General features: G+C 38.3%; 1 protein-coding gene across 1 annotated transcript in view; it reads right to left on the bottom strand.

Annotated features, from left to right (window-relative positions):
- opcml (opioid binding protein/cell adhesion molecule-like) overlaps positions 1 to 15,636 on the bottom strand; it is a 159,739-nt gene that overhangs the window by 46,003 nt on the left and 98,100 nt on the right. The window contains exon 3 of the mRNA XM_040150595.1: positions 1,464 to 1,589. Within this exon, the coding sequence (XP_040006529.1) occupies positions 1,464 to 1,589 (126 nt within the window). The remainder of the gene's footprint in view (positions 1 to 1,463; positions 1,590 to 15,636) is intronic.

Here is a 15,636-nt window from a genome sequence, read left to right as displayed (position 1 = left end):
CATCTCTTTTTCTTACTTTTTGAGTTCATGGATATATTCTGAGTGAAGTTGAGCTTGCCCTGAACAAAAGGATATTGACATTAAATGTGCATTATGTATTGTGATTTGTATCAGCCTCTATTTCCAACACACTAATTGCAACGTCTACAGGTCTCTGGTACAGTTTGCAGTAGCTTGAATTTGACCGAAATATAAAAATATTACCCCTTTAAACATGTAAAAGGACGTGGTATTAGTTTTTAAGTGCTCATTGGTGGTCATTTGTGGTCATACATGTTGTTCTTTTTTGATGTAATTAAAATGCTCTTCAAAGAAATAGGTTGTGAGGATATCATGATATTTGGAGTAAATGCTGGGGAGCGGGCTGAGGTGGTTGAGGGACTCTGTGCTGTAAGGACCAGATTCTGCTGAAATTAGATAATATGGTGGGAGAGAGGAACAGCTGGGATGTAAGCATTCATGTCATGTTGGAGGCTGAACATCTGATCCTATAGAGAAGCAGCGCATGACTCATACTGCTAAATGCTCAGTGGGAAGCACAATGCCGAAACAATTTGAACACAGAACACACATGTATGCACACACATAAAGGCATGCATGGGTCCTTGGCTCTCCTTCAGGCTGTGAGGTCTCAACACAACAGAACCAACCACGCCAGCTGTGGCCTCCGGCCAAATCATGGTTGATTGGCGTAGGGTCCTGTCAGGCTACAGGTTGTGCAGCTTTAACCCCTCAAATCCATCAAGTTGAAAAAAAACAAGGCCTTAGTCAATAGATTAAAGCCTGGTATTATTCATCATAAATCCTCTTGTGCCGATGTTAACACAAAAGCTACCGATTCATATATGGCTGGAGGTAGACGGCTATTCTGCACGCAGGCGTATATTCATGTGAAGCAAACCTGGAGGTATGTGTTGTGTTGGAATGTCGACGTCAGGTCACATGTGTCAGGGGTGGTTCAGTCACCTTTATACTGAGGTAATGCTGTTGCAGCTTTGCCTAACACATTCATCTTGTGAATTATCATTGAAAATTAAAAAAATGATGACAACCTTCTGAAATAACCACATTACAGAGTTGAAGTAGGGGTTTTAGCTAGATTACATAACAGTGCACAAAATGCATGAAAATCTGTTAAGAACCATAATATAAATCTTATCATTTAAAATGTTACAGCATCCAATTCTGTACCTTACCCATGACATTTCACAAATTCAGGCTGCACTTGTTAACTTAGTACATTTGCGGATTCAAATTGTAACCAAAGATTGTTATTTATATACCCAACAATACTCTTTTCTGTAACTAACTGTACAAAGAAATCTTCAACTACTAATCCACTAAATTTTGCTCATCACCTAATTATTCCACCTGGAAATGGGACGCTTTATTAAAGGGTTAGACATAAAACATATCTTTAAAAAAATAAATAAATAAATAAAATAAAAACCCTTGGGGCTTACCTCTTGGTGAATGATGCTTCCATATGACGTTGGCCTCAGGTCGACCGACTGCCAGGCACATAAGATTAACGTTGCTGCCCTCGTTCACTGTGATGTCCTTTGATATGTTAGTGATCCTGGCGGGTACTGAGGGGAGAAAGAAAATCATGATTTTTTCTGTTTTTGGTTTTTTTAATGACACGTGAGCAAAGTCTTCACTATTCCACGTGATCAGGACGGTGATGAGGTTAAAAATAACACCAGGTTGGGGACTAAATTAGCATGAAATTAGCTGACAAATTTGACAATTCTGTGGCTCGCTGTGGTGTTATACATGATTGATTTTCTTCTTCATCATGTATCTTTGCCAAACTGCTCATTAGACAAGCATCAGATTTGCAGTAAGACATGATTTCATCTCTCTGACCGGACAAGCTTGATCTGTGTGTGTGTGTGTGTGAGACTGTGTGTATCTGGGTTCTTGATTAAGTGTACCATGTGAGATCCTAGCCTCAAAACATGGGTCAGAAGTTATCCTCCCTTACTGTAACTTAACACACTCATGGCAACTTCAACTGTAAGATCACTGGTGCAACGGATGAGATGGGCTTTCATTGAGGAAAACTCAGGATATCCTTTTTTAATGTAGTTTAATGCGATATTTTACTGTAGTTTTACTGTTTTGCTGTTTTTGTAATAAAAACATTCTTATTTTGACACTTGGGTCTGAGGAAAGGTAAGAGTGTTGCAGCAGAACCAACCAGCAATAAGAACTATAGTTGAACATACATTGAGGAAACTAGCCACATAACTTATTTTTTATCTTATTTTGTTATACATAATCAATGACACTAGTTGTGCTGGACAGAAAAAATGAAAAAAAGTTTCTGAATGTTACATTTCTAATGCTGTTTAGTGTATTTTATTACTGCATGACAGTGACAGTAACAAGGGCCAGCTCAGTGAATAAAGACCACGATTTTAGGTAAGTCTGTAAATTTACTGTAACTCCACTTTCCATAAAAAATAACAAGTACATATGATATGGGGCTTAATGTGAGTCAGCAGTGGGTCTTGATTTATTTCTCTGTAAATGTCTGAGCAGCTGTCATGGTTCCCTGCAGGACTAAGCTAATGTCCAGTCCCTGTCAACTGGTCCCATAACTCTGTAATCATATCATTTAATTAATCTGCTTTGAAATAATTCAAAACATAATGGTAAAACATATAAAAAACATATTTTTGGATATAGATAATATATCCAATAAAATTAAGATTAAAAAATAAATTTGAATAATCTGTTTATCACATTTTCAATATGAATAAAAGTAATGAGTAATGTGATCATATGTGTGGTCTGTACCAGGGGATCAGAGCTTGAGTGATATACAACTCTGCATCCCTTTGACATTTGAATTTATCAATTAAATTAGTATGCACTGCTAAAGCCCCATCAATTCTTTCATATAGAACACTGGGTGCAGCCTGCTTTTTCTAAATCCATCCAAAAAAATTGCTGTTGACATGGAACCTAGTTTATAACACGTGTAACCAGTATGGTATGATTCAGGTAAACAACTGAAGCCATTTTCCGAGATTTACACATTATTGTTTTTACTACCTATAGCAGCATCAGCATATCACTATTTCTATTTTTGGTCAAACTAAATGAGGTATGTAGTCCCCCATATAATTTCAAAGATCAGTAATGAGTTGAGCCACTTATATACACACACACACACACACACACACACACACACACACACACACACACACACACACACACACACACACACACACACACACACACACACACACACACACACACACACACACACACACACACACACACACACACACACACACACACACACACACACTATTCTGCCAAAATACTAAAACCATTTAACCATTCAATGTTTTGGCTGATTGGTGTATACTCATGTTATAATGCTTAGTGCACATAAAAAGAGCACACACTCACATTGAGTATAAACTGTTGAAGTCGATCAGTGTGTGAAATGGTTATTTTGTTATCTGGGTTCTGACAAATACATTTTTTTTCCTTGATGACAGAAATAAACTGTTTTTTTCTTTCTTTGATTTGGGACCGTTTAAAGTTGTTTTCTCTCAAAATGGGTACATTTAAAGTAGAGATCACATAAACAGTACATTTTCTAATGCAAGACTGATTTGTTGTAAAACATCTGGACAAAGGTCAGTTCCTAATGCCATGAAATGTTAGAATCCTCAATTAAGTCAGACCAACCATTTTTTTATTTTCATTTCAATTTCAAAACTTAGTTAGGTTTTAGTGCTTACTATATTTTTAGGAATACATTTAGTATACCTATTCATTTTCATATTCAGTTCTAAGGAGGCAAGATGTAGAATCACTTTGGGCCATAAACTGATGAAGTTTGAGAAGACAATTTTAAGAAGAGTAACTTACACCATGCGGAAATGCAGTGTTTTGCTGTCCTCTTTGCAATGTCTGCTCTTATCTCTGACCAAAACTAACAGTACTGATGGATGGGGTGAGAAATGTGATCTGTTTCAACCTGCAACCACACCTGACAGTGTCCGGTTGCAGGTTGATAGACCCTGGAGTGGGCTTCCTCGTCACAGCAGCAAGGTGAGAAGTGAAAAAACTGGAGGTCAGCAAAAACAAGAGTTTCAGGGGATGTTAAGTTTCCCTTGAAGGAGCAGAATTTTGCTCTCCTTTCATTCCTTTTCCTTCTGTTGAATTAGTAAACTTTATACCTGTGGCTATGTTGACTTTACAACAAAAAGTAACAGGTAAGTTATCAGAAAAGCAAAGTCTAATTTCAAAGTTTAGACACTGTTGTTGCACTTAATCCAAACTGTCACTACATTTTGTACATGAAAAATCAAAAAGAAGTTTCCAAGAAGTAGATAAAAAGTCTTTGGGAGAGTGCAGTGATGTGTTTCTTTCAAAGTGGCAGAGTGGTTTTGACAAAGTTGACAAAAGTTCAACAATTTAGCAAATTGCACATGATTTGGTAGACAGCTTTTTGTTAGTTTTCTATAAAGAGAGACTGATGTTACACAACCATCTGGTTGTCTACTCTGCCTTCATTACTTTTTCTTTGCTTTGTGGAAACAAAATACGCAGAAACCAAAGTCGTCGGTGCATTCACCGAACAAACAAGTGCGTCTTATTTTGCCGGAGACATTATCTAGCCTGCATTTTTATATAATCAAATATACAGGTGGACCAGTAAAAATGATAATACAGATATTCAGAGAATAGAAGAAAACCTTGGGGAGCTCTTTTTATCATTATACTTAAGACAACTAGAAAATTAGATGATCCTTAAAAATGAAAAAAAGATTATAAAATAGCATGCTGAGGGACACATCCAAAAAGTAAATATGGTCTTTGTCCAAGTCTGTTTTATATGTATGATTTCCTCTTTGTTATTTATTTAGTACGGAATGTGCTTGTAGTGAGGTGTATAAGAACTTGCTTGGCCTGATGAAACATTAAGGCGCTCACAGCACTCAGGAACTACCCCTGGTGAAACGAAGGAGGAGCCAGCCCGGAGTCATCCCATAGTGCCCGGAACCTCCAGGTGATGCAAGCACCAGACCCATGCAGAACAACAGAACATCGTCTGGTTAGTTGCCCCAAGCTTACAAGGTGAAGGAGTGGCTCCAGTTCGACGAAGACGGTGACGCCATCTTGGAAGCAACAGCCAAGGGTGAAGCTGATCAAGAGAAACCTTCAGTGATGAATCCAAGGAGCAAGAGCTGGGCCACTGTAAGTCCTTGATCAACCAACCTGCACCAAGTCTGGAATTTGACAGGAAGGAGTCCTGCTGGAAGGAGGTCCAGGAGGTGGTTGGAATTGGAGGGCAAGAGCAAGCTTAGCCCAAGGACCGAGTGGGGTATCTTATAAGTTTTAAAAGAACAGCTCGAGGTTACTCCACAGGCTCTGGAAGATTCTGAAGGTGATCTGGAGGAGGGGCAAGGTAGCTTAACAGTGGAGGTATAAGATATTCCTCAGCATTAAAGCCAGGCGCCTGACAGACTACCTCTTGAGGAACTCCACATTAATACCTCAGTCCAGAAAGGAGGGATCCTCAGGTACTGGGGTGTCTGGAGCACAAAGTATAACCCAGGTGGGACTACTGCAACAGCTTCAATCTGAGAGTCACCGCAGGGTCTACAACCTCAGTGTGGCACAAGCTTGAGAAGGGAATAATTACTGGATACATCGTTTCAGTGGTCCTCTTCATGTTTGCCATGAAAATGCTGGTGAAGTCTGCAGAGGTTCAGTGCAGAGGGCCGCTCATCAAGTCCGGCATCCGACAGCTGGGACAGATGTTGTTGTGTGTGACAACAACATCTGTCCCATGGAGCAGGTTTAAAGATCTTGAGGAGCTGAACACCTGGGCTCATATGAGCTTCAAGCCAGCAGATCCCTGGTGCTGAAGAAAGGGAAAGCCAAGTTCCACTTCACACCTCACAAGACCCAGATGCCATCCATCCATGAAAATTGCATCCCCCAGACTGAAGAGATCTTAATTTTAATCCTTAGTTATTAGGCAATATTTCACAAGGTTGTTTTTGGAACAAATTATGGTCCATAATAGTTGCTGTTTCTTAAACAAGAACATTATTTGCTCTCTGAACAGATTTTCGTCTAAAGAAATTCTGTTGAACCTAATTTAAGTACATACAAAAAAAAAAAAAAAATCAGACCATGGAAAAGTTTGTAAAGCTCCTACAAATTATCTAATGCAACAGGAGAAGAGCTGATGTGGTTGCATTGTTAATGAAAGTAACAGCAGCTGGTCACAACAGTAATGTTATATCACATATAGTATTTTGTCCATATGCTGTTGCATATTAGCCATTGTTGGCTTATACCACTAGACCACTAGGATAGCAGAACAACTCCTTTTTTTTTTGGAGACAACAGTAGAGACAAGATAAGGTAAGATATCAGGACACAGACAGTACTGACGTTTTCCATGTCTTCCCCACTTTATAATGGCAATGCTCAGGTGGAGATGAGCTAAGTGGCCCTTTTTGTCCTGTTGCTTAACACTGTTTCTTAGTGGTTATGTGTTTACAGACTAATTATTAGTATTACTAACTATTATGTGCAAAATAGAACCAGTTTCTAATATGTCCCCTGAACCAGGCCCTTTAGGATAGCTGTAAAACAGGCCAAAAGATTTCCTGCCAAACCTGCATTGTGTCAAAATGCAGTGAAGAGGCTTCTACGCAATTGTGTTCTATTTACAGCAATTAGACTAATGCCACAGAACTAATGTGGTAATGATTAATTGAAGAAAAAATGCAACATGTGGTGCCTTTAAGATGCTCTAAATATGGAGGGGTGAAGCACAGCGGTTTGAGGACACAGCAGGCACCACTTTCTCTGCCACACTGACCTCCAACAAGCATCTGTGTGCAGAGCAGATGATGGGTCCTCCAGCTTGATACCGCCAGTGGCCAGGTGATTAAAAACATAGCTCCCTTGCCACAAGGGCTGCCAGTGGATGTGACTGGGGGCACAAGGACACGTCAGTCTTTATGTCAGAACAGCTAAGGTGTTACAACCAGTAATTAATTAAAAAATGGAATCAAGAGGATGGCCAATAAGGAAAAGGATGCTCTCCCTTGGTATTTATTTAAAATCAGGGCTGATGTTATGCATATCTTAGTAATATTTTTTTCTAAGGTCAACTATCATTGTGTTTGTAAATGTGCTTAGTCCGCATAGAGAAGAGCAGATACAGAGCAGAAGTGCAACAGTGTGTCATTATCTGCAGGGTGCAAAAACATGATTGTATAGCATGCATTGTTACGATACCATACATTGTTGTCTATTTAAATATAAATTATACATTTATGGCTATTCTCCAGTTAGACAATGCAATAGTGAAATGTGTGGTGGATCATTTAGCTCCAACTTTTCCTAATGAGAATGAGAAAAGATTTCAAGAAACTAGGGGTTGAAGGGTCAGGACAATACAAAACAAAAGTTTAAAGCCAAGTTTGAATAGAAATCCTGCTTTCAAAATTAGGAAGTGAAGTACACATGTAAGAACAGCAAAATGTACTTGAGCATAACAAATAAAAGTATTAATTATATGGCCCCTTTAAGTATGTGTTATATTATTACATACTGTATATTATATTGTTTGATTATTATTAGATACTAATGAATGAACACGTATACAGCATTACATGTATCAGCTGATCATATGTACATATGTATCCTCAATGCAGCTAGACCAAGTCAAATGCATGTAATCTATGGTCCAAGGGGTTTGGTTGTGAAAATTCACTAGTTAACGAGTGCAATAGGAGAAGAGAGGCTGAATGGATTGGCTTTAATATTCACTTAAAATTAACCAGCAAAGAAGATTGACCTAGGTCTAGACTTTGTGCAGCACAAGGCTTTTTCCCGTTTTAATATATGTACGTTTGTTATCTACACCCACTGTGGTATCTATACTGGTTAAATATCTAAATGTTGACTGCCATGGCAATGCTCTGTCATGTTGCTGAGTGTTTATGAAGCATTTGGCTAATTGATTTATGGATCTATGCATGTTGCACCTGCCTCAGTGTCAATAGCATTTTTTATTTATTGTTGGTCATTTTTTGTGTATTATGTATGTTTTGTATTTGATCTACTCTTCTGAGTGGTGAAATGATTATTATTGTTAGCTGTATGCATAGGATAGAAAATGCCTGTCTATAATAAAGGAAAACATAGGCTATTTGGTTTGGACCTGGACCTAGTGTGATCTCTGCCAGTTTAGTGGAGTAAGAATGAAAATATTTCAATCTGAAGTAAAGTACAAGTAACTTAAAATTCTACTAAACTACAGTACTTGAGAAATTTGGTGAGATAAAAACAAGGCTAAGAGTCTACAATAACATTGTTTTTGGATGCTTTAATGCTCATTGGAAAGAAAACCAAACCGTTAGACAGATACACCAAAGTAACAGACAAATTTAATTTTGTAACTCTAATAATGTTTCTAAATGCAGAGATCAGTAAAGTTAAAAAAAGACCAATAATGTCAGCATTCAGTTTTTGAGATATTTCACTCTGAACCGAAAATGCCACCAAAGTTGTTAAGATTCACTCTCTGAGGACCATGAATGTCAGTGCAAAATTTCATGCCAATCCATCAAGTGGTCACTGAGATATTTTAGTCTGGACGAGAGAAGAGGAACAACTGTCAGACAGATATTGTCATCCTTAGAGCCACATTGCTAGATTGGCTACAAACTATAAATGCAAAATTTCAGCCTGCCGAGAAATTGCAGGGATGAAGTTTAGCACCTTTCAAGTCAGAGACCGTGGTGCTCTGTTGGAAAATGGCAACATGAAATAGCCAGGCAGATTGGTGCCTTGCTTTGAGTAATCTGGATGATATACCAGACTGTAAAGGTGAAGAGAAAACTGAGGCTAAAAGCAAAACTCTCGAGTTACTGGTAAACGCAAATTTTAAAACATCATATATGGTCATGATTTTTGGGTAATGATCAAAAGAATGATAGCAAAAACAGGTGGCCAAAATATCTTTCCTTGACAGGGAGGTTGGGCTCACCCTTAGAGACAGGGTAAGGAGCTCAGACAGCTCGATGAACTCATAGTAAAACCGTTGCTCTTTCACGATGAAGGTGTTCAGCCAAGGTGGTTTGGGCATCTGTTTACAGGTGCAATGTGTAAGAATTGGCCAACTGTCAAAGTTATACTCCAAACAAATAGGGGGCAGCATATAACCAGAAAATTGAGGTGTCCACCCCTATCATAAGAAACAAAGAAACACACTCTTTTGTACCTCCTCCCCCCTCCACATCCCCTGTGCCATAGTTAGACTGGCCATCGGACATACCTGGACAAATTCTGGTGGCCCACCGCATCAGTGGGCCGGTGAACCGTCAAAAAAATCCATAAAGTTTTTGCCAGCCCTGTCAGTGTCTTTACTAGCCCTCTCTGTGTATCTCTCATTTGGGGTGCGCATGAGAGCGTGCTGCGTGCTGTTCCAGAGCTGGGCTCGTTGGCCACTCACAACCAAGTTTCAACCCTCACCCTTACCCTCATGTTGAGCTAACTTTGTTTCAATAAATCTAAACTCAGCAGAGGGCGGTTGTTGACATGTTGCCAAACCTGCATGTATTTGGGGAATAATGTTTTCCACACAGGTTTACCACGCGATCTGATTATGTAACTGGTAGGTTGTTTTCTCTGGTTAATGTTAGACTGATGACGATTTCACACCCAGTCTGTCAAGGCTGAGAGGCGGAGAAGATGTGACTCACTATCGCGTCTTGAGGTACAAAGTTGTATTACGAGATGGGATGGGCTGGGGCTAGCCGCTTAGCATGCTTACTTCAGTGGATATCTCTGCAACAGACTTCTTTGACATAACGACAAAACTGTTATTGCTTCACATTCTGTTGATAATCTTAGTTCATTTTTAAATGTTCTAAGCTAAAATACTAACACATTGCCCCTTTAAGATGCCTCCTAGGTAACTCTCTGTGGAGGTGTTCCAGGCATGTCCCAATTGGAAGAGGCCGCAGGGCAGACCCAGAACAAGCTATGGGACAACAAATCCCACATTGCCTGGGGACACCTTTTGAAGTACCAGGAAGAGCTGGGGAACATATATCCGGACGAGGACTTTTTTAAAATGTCATTATGTGTTGTTTATGTACATTATAAATCATTTAGGGATGAGGGGTGTTATTTTTTATCATATTATCTCCTAATTATAGGTGGTGACATGTTTTGTGTATACAGCCTGCTTTTGGTTAAGATGGATTTTTGACTGATGAAGACCTTGATTTCAGTTCCATTGTTCCCAAAGACAACTTGGTGGTGTACTCAGTTTGTTTTGAAAGTAAATCATTCCCATTCATTCTATATATCCATCCAAATAACCTTTAGTATGATTTTTCAACCACAGTATTTTAGAGTAGCCATTCTGAAGCACAGCATTATTGTGTTTATTGCTCGCATAAAAAGAGTCTGAACATTTGACATCTCCCAACATCAAAGCCTCTGCTACTGTGCCAACATTCACCAAATCTATAATAGATGTTAAATCTTCTTTCTTAACAAATTAATATGCAACTGAAACATCAAAGGAATCACTGTCAGTGAGTTTTCCAATCTGCCATGTCATCTCGGAACAATAGACATCCGTGACAGATATCTCGGTTACATTCAGTGTTCTTGTCAGTGGTTATTGTTAATTCAGAGGCACACCCAACTCCAGAAGGACAAGAAAGAACTCCAAACCTGCGAGCCTGGGAAGTGTGATAAAACACTTGGGGGGCTGCTCGTGCTTTGGTGAGGTAGAAATAAACTAGGTTAGATTTTCCCACTGGCTGGTAAAAGGCACAAGCGATGACACATGCCTTCAAACTGCCAAGCTTTCTCAGTTCAAAGGCAGCTTTTCATATGGGACCCATTGCATCTTATGTTCCAGGATCCAGTCCAAAGTAATGACAGCGGCACTGAAGTGAAACCAAATGGCAGGGATGATGCACTGCGTAAATATATTACCTTGTGATCAGCACGAGAAAAGCACCACACACTTGCTGGCTGAGATAGCTGGGTCTTTAATTCCTTGTAATTCCAGACTTTCAGCCATGTGTTCAGTTTATTGATGAGCTGACAGTTATTCGTAGTAGTGCTGGCCTCTTGTACCTTTTTCAACATTTCCTGGCATATGAATTTTCAACCTGTGAGTATATTTGCATATCTATCTTTATTTCCTGTTAGACAACCTTAGCTGATATTAAATTAATCGTTAAACGACCACATATTTTACTTTACAGACCTGAGTATAAGAACTGACAACATTTCAGTAGGAGAATCCTTCAGCATATTTTTCCTTTCTCTATCTTCCTCCACTTAGAGCATTCATGCTTACCCAACTGACAGGCTCTAGTATCTAAAAGCATTTGAAAATGTTTCTGTGGCCAGTCTTTGTGTGTGCCAGCTGAATTAGTATGCTGAAAGCAGCCTAAAGAAGAGGAAATTGAACATTGAAATCTAACATTTAGTGGAGGGCAAATATTATGACCACCAAAATCCCATTTCGAATGAATAAAAAAAAAAGGCAACTATTAAATTATTAGCATTTTACTAATTTAAAATTCAATGGTAGGAGCTCCACAGTGATAGTAGCTCTAACCTCAACGAATCTGTTCAGTCTCAGGCGTACACAGATTTATTGCATTTATTGTGACTGTGTTAATGTCTGCATATATTTGTGTATCTTAAAGCTTAATAAACGTTACAACCAATTCAATGATAGTTCGAGTTTGGGTTCATACTATAAGCAAAAAGGGTTCACCTGGACAGACTAGTTTTGAGTGGCCCTCTCCTATTTCTTCCTGTTACTTTTGTTGTTGCTAATCCTGTCATGCTCTCAGTAATTATTTCCCGCATTGAGGACAGGGCTTAGAGTTATAAAGTGTCTACCTAAAGAACCTTGGAAGCTCAAAACACAATAAGGAACACTTGTAAAGTAATATGTTTGAGTCTTCTGTCAAAGTCCTTCTGCCCTATGGGAATCCCACAAAACTCATCACCTTTTCCAAAGAAGCCTACAGCTGTGGTCAGTGACAGTAGACCTATATTTGTGGGCTGAATTAAATGACAGCAGTCTTTATGAATGTGAATAAAAACCTCTCACATCACAATGTTGCACATGTCAGTAATTCCCGTCACACATTCTACATCAGTGATCTAATCAAATTATCAAGTGCAAACCAGAGCTACTTTCAACCATAGCAATACTGTAAGCTAATGTGTTATTTCCTCCCAAGCTTACTTATGGTCCCACACTCATTTGAAGTAAATCTGTACTGTACTGACACCAGTTTGCTTTTGGAAGTAGATTTTGAGTGCATCAACTGTAGACTGTATTCTTTAGCGCAAAATCGTCAGATCACCATGGCACAGAGATCACACTGCTTCAGAAGAGAGGACGAGGTGATTCCATTAGTCATGTCTGATGACATGTAAAAAAACAGAGCCCAGGGGCTCAAATTCTATTACAAAAATAAAACAGTGGTAGTGTTATAGTGGACTGTATTATATGACAAGGTGATTCTGATATTTCATCCATCTCACAATCTAGTTACTAAAACACCACAGAATGTGATCTGACAGTGTAAATGAAAGTTGTGACATTACAGCGTTATGTGTTTCTATGTCTTGTATCATTCTACAAATTATTTTATTACATATAGGAAATCTAATGTTTGTGGTATGAGCCATATAGGCCAGCCAGATTATTTTACAGATGAATTTACAGACACACTTATCAAGAGAAAATAGATATATAGAAGTGAAGTATAAAATTAATTAATCCTTCAGTAATCAAATCCTATTTGCAGATATCCATATTTAGATACTGTTATACTTGCATGCTTATTAAAGAAAGAAGTAATATGGTTATCATAAAAACAGGAAATCAAATGTGGGAACTTTTAAAACTTATGACTAATGACATGAAAAAGAACCCATCAGGAGATAAATACTGTATATGTTTCGTTCCAAATGTTCCAAAAAATGTTTGGGTTTTTTTTGTTGTTTTTTTGTGTTTTGTTGTTGTCATGTCATTAGGTGCTTGTCAGTGATGTTCTAACGTATTTGAAAAACTAAAATATTTGATGTTACCTGAGTCTGATTAACAAGCACAAAAGATGCTACACAACTGTAACCACTGTAAAAAAATAAAAATTAAATCAAGTTGGATATTCACGTATGGTGTGTTTGTCAATCTACAACCTAATATCATGAATTTAAATTTGATCTAGAAACTAATCCCGACTTGTAACCAGTGACTGGTAAAAGTAATATCTGGTTGATTTTTTAAAAGAGAGAAGAGTGCATCATTTGATCCTCATGTAACAATACTCAAATTCACAATATGCCCAGTTACCCTACAAATTAAATGACTGGCAATGTGATATGAATGTGCACTTTAGACATGGAAAGGGGCAAAATAACCACTATCGAGATAACATTTTCCTGCATTTTCTCCTCCTTTCCGTTTCCTCAGTATCTTCCAATGCACATCCCTGTCTTCTGTCTTTTCATGCTTGTAATTATGTTTTCCCCCCAAAATTTAAATGTTTGCACCAAATTAAAATGTAATGCATCCTGCTGTGCACTAAGAGACTGAACATTTGTATTCTCATGTAGGGGGAAGGCATGATGCAGCAAAAACAAAAGCTATTGTTTTCAATCGTTGTCCTGTACCTTCACAACACCCTTGAACCCCAACATCCACAGACTGTATGGATGACTGAGTTGACAGTTGAGTACAACATTTATTGTGAGCTAGCTCACTATTTTAATGCTACAAAGTGAAGTATTTACTGATGGTTGTACATTTCTGGGAACCAAATCTTAGTCAGGCTCAGTAGAAAAATGTATTCTGGATCTGACCTTGTGCACCTTCAATACTCAATGTCTGCTGCCAGCAGGTAACCACTTCATGGAAATCAGTACAGCAGGTAACAACAATTACACTGCATGACTATACAACCAGCAAGGACGGCAAGGACATTTTATGGCACTGGAGTAGTGTACCGCAAAAAAACACTTTTTCCTCATTATCTTCTGATTTTTCCAAGATGATAACACTTAAACCACAGGCTAAAGTACAAATTCAGCAGCCTATAAAAAAACTTTTCTTGCTTCCCTAATTAATTGAATTGTCAAGTACAAAATGTAGATATCCACTTCCTTTCCGAATTTGAAGAGCTGGAAGTTCTTTTGAATAGAAAATGGTCTACAGTTCAGAACTTGTCATGCAGCACAACAAGGAAAATTGAAACTATTATAAAGAATAAGAGGCCATATTCTTTTCAGATACTTCATATTATCACAGTGTTAGGTGATGCCCTTGTTCTGTTAACTTCCTGTTCGACTGAGCCTAGGAGCAAAAGGGGCACTGGAGAGATTTACTCAATCTCCCATGAGGAGAAAAAGGTAGATCAGGATCCTACATTCCAATTAGTACAACCACAGATTTACAGTGCAATTTCTACTATGGATTGACATTCCAAGTAGCCAAAAATAAGCATTGCAGATTCCAGGGCATTAATGATATGCCCTGGACAGATAGGCGGTGTCAGATTCTGGTTTCAACAAGCACTCTTCTCAATAGCTATAGGAAAGTAGAGGCATTAAGAAATGTTTCAATAGAGTCTAATATGTCTCCCAACTTCAGATCACAACTACTCTGTTTCAAAGCACAGATGCTGGGAGCAGACCCGAAAAATACATTCTTCAGGTGAAAAGTTGAGGTGGACCATTTTTTTTGTCCACTGGTGGTACTTGTTTATGTAAAGATTCACAACTGTGATACTTCCTAACTGAGCTTCCTATTATAGCTTTAAATTAAAAAAAAAAAAATTCCTGGTTTTACATTTGCAGTTATTCATTTAGCAGATGTTTTTGTCTAAAGCAAATGTCCAGTTTTGAAGGGAACACACACAAAAAATCTTGGATTTGAAACTGATAGATGTTTGCAAGAGTGACCCAAAAGTTTTTTTCTAAGATTGCCAAAACTGCCAAAGCATTTGGTCAAAATTCCAGTTTAAGTAGGATAAAAGAAAAAAAAAGAAAAAAAGAAAATTGTAATTTAATGAAAATCGGACAAATATTGGGCTGGTTAAAGAAAATCTGCTTGCATTCACATGTCCATGTATGCAGCAAGATATGCATGACCAGTGGTATTACATTTGGTTTTAAATATACTTAGTTGAATCCTGAGCACATTCTCTTTGTTGCTGCTCCCTGCTGCAGTAAGTGCATCACTTATTTCACAGCAGGGAAAGACAAGTTCCATCATGTTTGGTTTGATCTGATCTGTATCATGACACTGCCCACACACAGAATCCACACATACCATGGTACTTGCCATTGAGGATTTTAGTCTAACAGAACTTTCTGACTAATGTGGACAGTTGATATTTAATTGAGGAGACCGGATACACCACTGATGTTTGGAAAGTTGGCAGTCCAGATGTATACTAATGCATCAGCATATGTGAAAGCAGCTGACGCTGATTTCTCATCCAGTCATCAGTTTTGTGTGCTATTGTGCAGGATATATAAGCATTCCAAGCCTCATTATTAAGACATTTGAGGAATATCAGTGGG

The sequence above is a fragment of the Xiphias gladius genome, chromosome 17 (assembly GCF_016859285.1).
Source record: "Xiphias gladius isolate SHS-SW01 ecotype Sanya breed wild chromosome 17, ASM1685928v1, whole genome shotgun sequence".
Classification (NCBI taxonomy): domain Eukaryota; kingdom Metazoa; phylum Chordata; class Actinopteri; order Istiophoriformes; family Xiphiidae; genus Xiphias; species Xiphias gladius.
This window is presented reverse-complemented; position numbering and strand designations above follow the sequence as displayed.